Source organism: Lactuca serriola, chromosome 7 (genome assembly GCF_051521515.1).
Source record: "Lactuca serriola cultivar US96UC23 chromosome 7, Lser_US96UC23_V15, whole genome shotgun sequence".
NCBI classification, from domain to species: Eukaryota; Viridiplantae; Streptophyta; class Magnoliopsida; order Asterales; family Asteraceae; genus Lactuca; species Lactuca serriola.
This window is the reverse complement of record NC_136414.1, coordinates 184,576,452-184,578,023: the sequence shown is the minus strand read 5'-3', so window position 1 is coordinate 184,578,023 and position 1,572 is coordinate 184,576,452. Positions and strand designations below refer to the sequence as shown.

Below are 1,572 nucleotides of genomic sequence, written 5' to 3'. Positions count from 1 at the left end.
ATGCTGACTGAGTTCATATCTGACTGAGTTTATGCTGTTTGATAATTTATCTGAATGATTGTACTGAATGAAAAAATGACCATATTACCCTTTTGTTGTTTCTTGTGTTGGATAAAATAATTATAAAAACACAAATTATCATATAAAATCCAAATTAAACATACATCAATTAAAATCCAAATACAAAGTGTAATACAAAATCCAAATACAAATTGTCATACATAATTAAAAAGTATATCATTTAACGTGAACCATTTGAAAGTAACTAATTAGCAATCTGGTCACGCAAAGTAGTCATATAGTCAACGACTTATGAACCCCATTCTATGCCTTCTATGTTTTGGCCCTCACTTCCTCCACCACCCACATTAGGAGTAACCATAATGTTTTGTTCAAAGTTCGTAAATAAGTCATCTTGAATATCATATTTCCATATAAAATTATGGATCGCAACACAAGCAATGACTATATCTCTTTGCACTTGAAAAGGATAAGGAGTCATTCGTTTTAAAATTGGAAATCTCGCATTCAATACACCATAAGCACGTTCAATGATATTTCTAAGTTATGCATGAGCATGATTGAACATTTCTTCCTTAGTTAAAGCTCTGTTTCTTCGAAAATCTACTAACCAATACCTAGTATTGCGGTAGGGAGCCATAAATCCACGGGTGTTGGTGTATGCATCATCACAAAGGTAATATTTATCTGTAGATGATTAAAAATTATCATATAAATAATATAGATAATAAAACATATAGTAAAGATACAAACCTGGTGGAGGGAATGGAAATCCGGAAGTCGGGTTAAATGCAACTTCTTTCAAAACTTTAGAATCATGTGCTATGCCCTCCCATCCAGCCCATACAAAGGTGAATATCATATCAAAATTACAAATTCCAATTATATTTTGATAACATTCACCTTTTCCTCTTCCCCTATAACGAGTTTGTTGATCAACGGGCACAATTGCATGTATAAGTGTTCCATCGAGTGCACCTATTGCTCCGAGAAATATGCGCATTAGCCGCCTATGTCGTTCTGAGGTATTTCTTGTTGGAGTAGACGAGGTTGGTACTATAATTTCTTGTGCAAAACACATCATTGCACGTAAGACCTCATGAAAACATTGATGAATCGTTTGTGTGGAGTGATGAAATCTTTCTTTAACAGCTCGAAAACGTTCATTATGTCCTATAACATGTAAAAACATAGCCATCTTCTCTTCAACGCTTATCGTCCTACTACATTGCAACCAATTTCTCTCTGTAAAGTGATTGCATAATAGTACAAATGCATCTTGTGAAAGACGTATCATATCGTAAGATTATATAGGACATCCGTGTATCAAATCTTGCGTATACACATACCCCTTTGCTACCTGTTCGCTAGCTCTTATTCTTTTAATTATTCTTTGCCTTTGTCGGACCAACATCAACCAATACCACGAGAATATAAGGAAATATAAAAAATCACATTCTTTATCCATGTGTCCTGTTAGATGTCAAATAAAATTTTCATTTAAATCAATAACATAACAAACTGTAACATGTAAATACTAAAAGCATAACA

The 1,572-nt window shown here is 33.3% G+C and overlaps 1 protein-coding gene across 1 annotated transcript; it reads right to left on the bottom strand.

The window, feature by feature from the left end:
* Positions 1 to 565: 565 nt before the first annotated feature.
* LOC145064622 (uncharacterized) lies at positions 566 to 1,219 on the bottom strand. The gene is made up of 2 exons (XM_079012034.1): positions 775 to 1,219; positions 566 to 708 (listed from the first exon to the last, which is right to left on the bottom strand). The coding sequence occupies exons 1-2, from the start codon at positions 1,217 to 1,219 to the stop codon at positions 566 to 568; spliced, it is 588 nt and encodes a 195-aa protein (XP_078868160.1).
* Positions 1,220 to 1,572: the final 353 nt, after the last annotated feature.

Coding starts and splice junctions, on each gene's coding strand:
- LOC145064622 (XM_079012034.1), bottom strand. CDS start 1,219: ATGGCTATGTTTTTACATGTTATAGGACATAATGAACGTTTTCGAGCT. Junction 709..774: donor ATTTCCATTCCCTCCACCAG/GTTTGTATCTTT, acceptor AATCATCTACAG/ATAAATATTACCTTTGTGAT.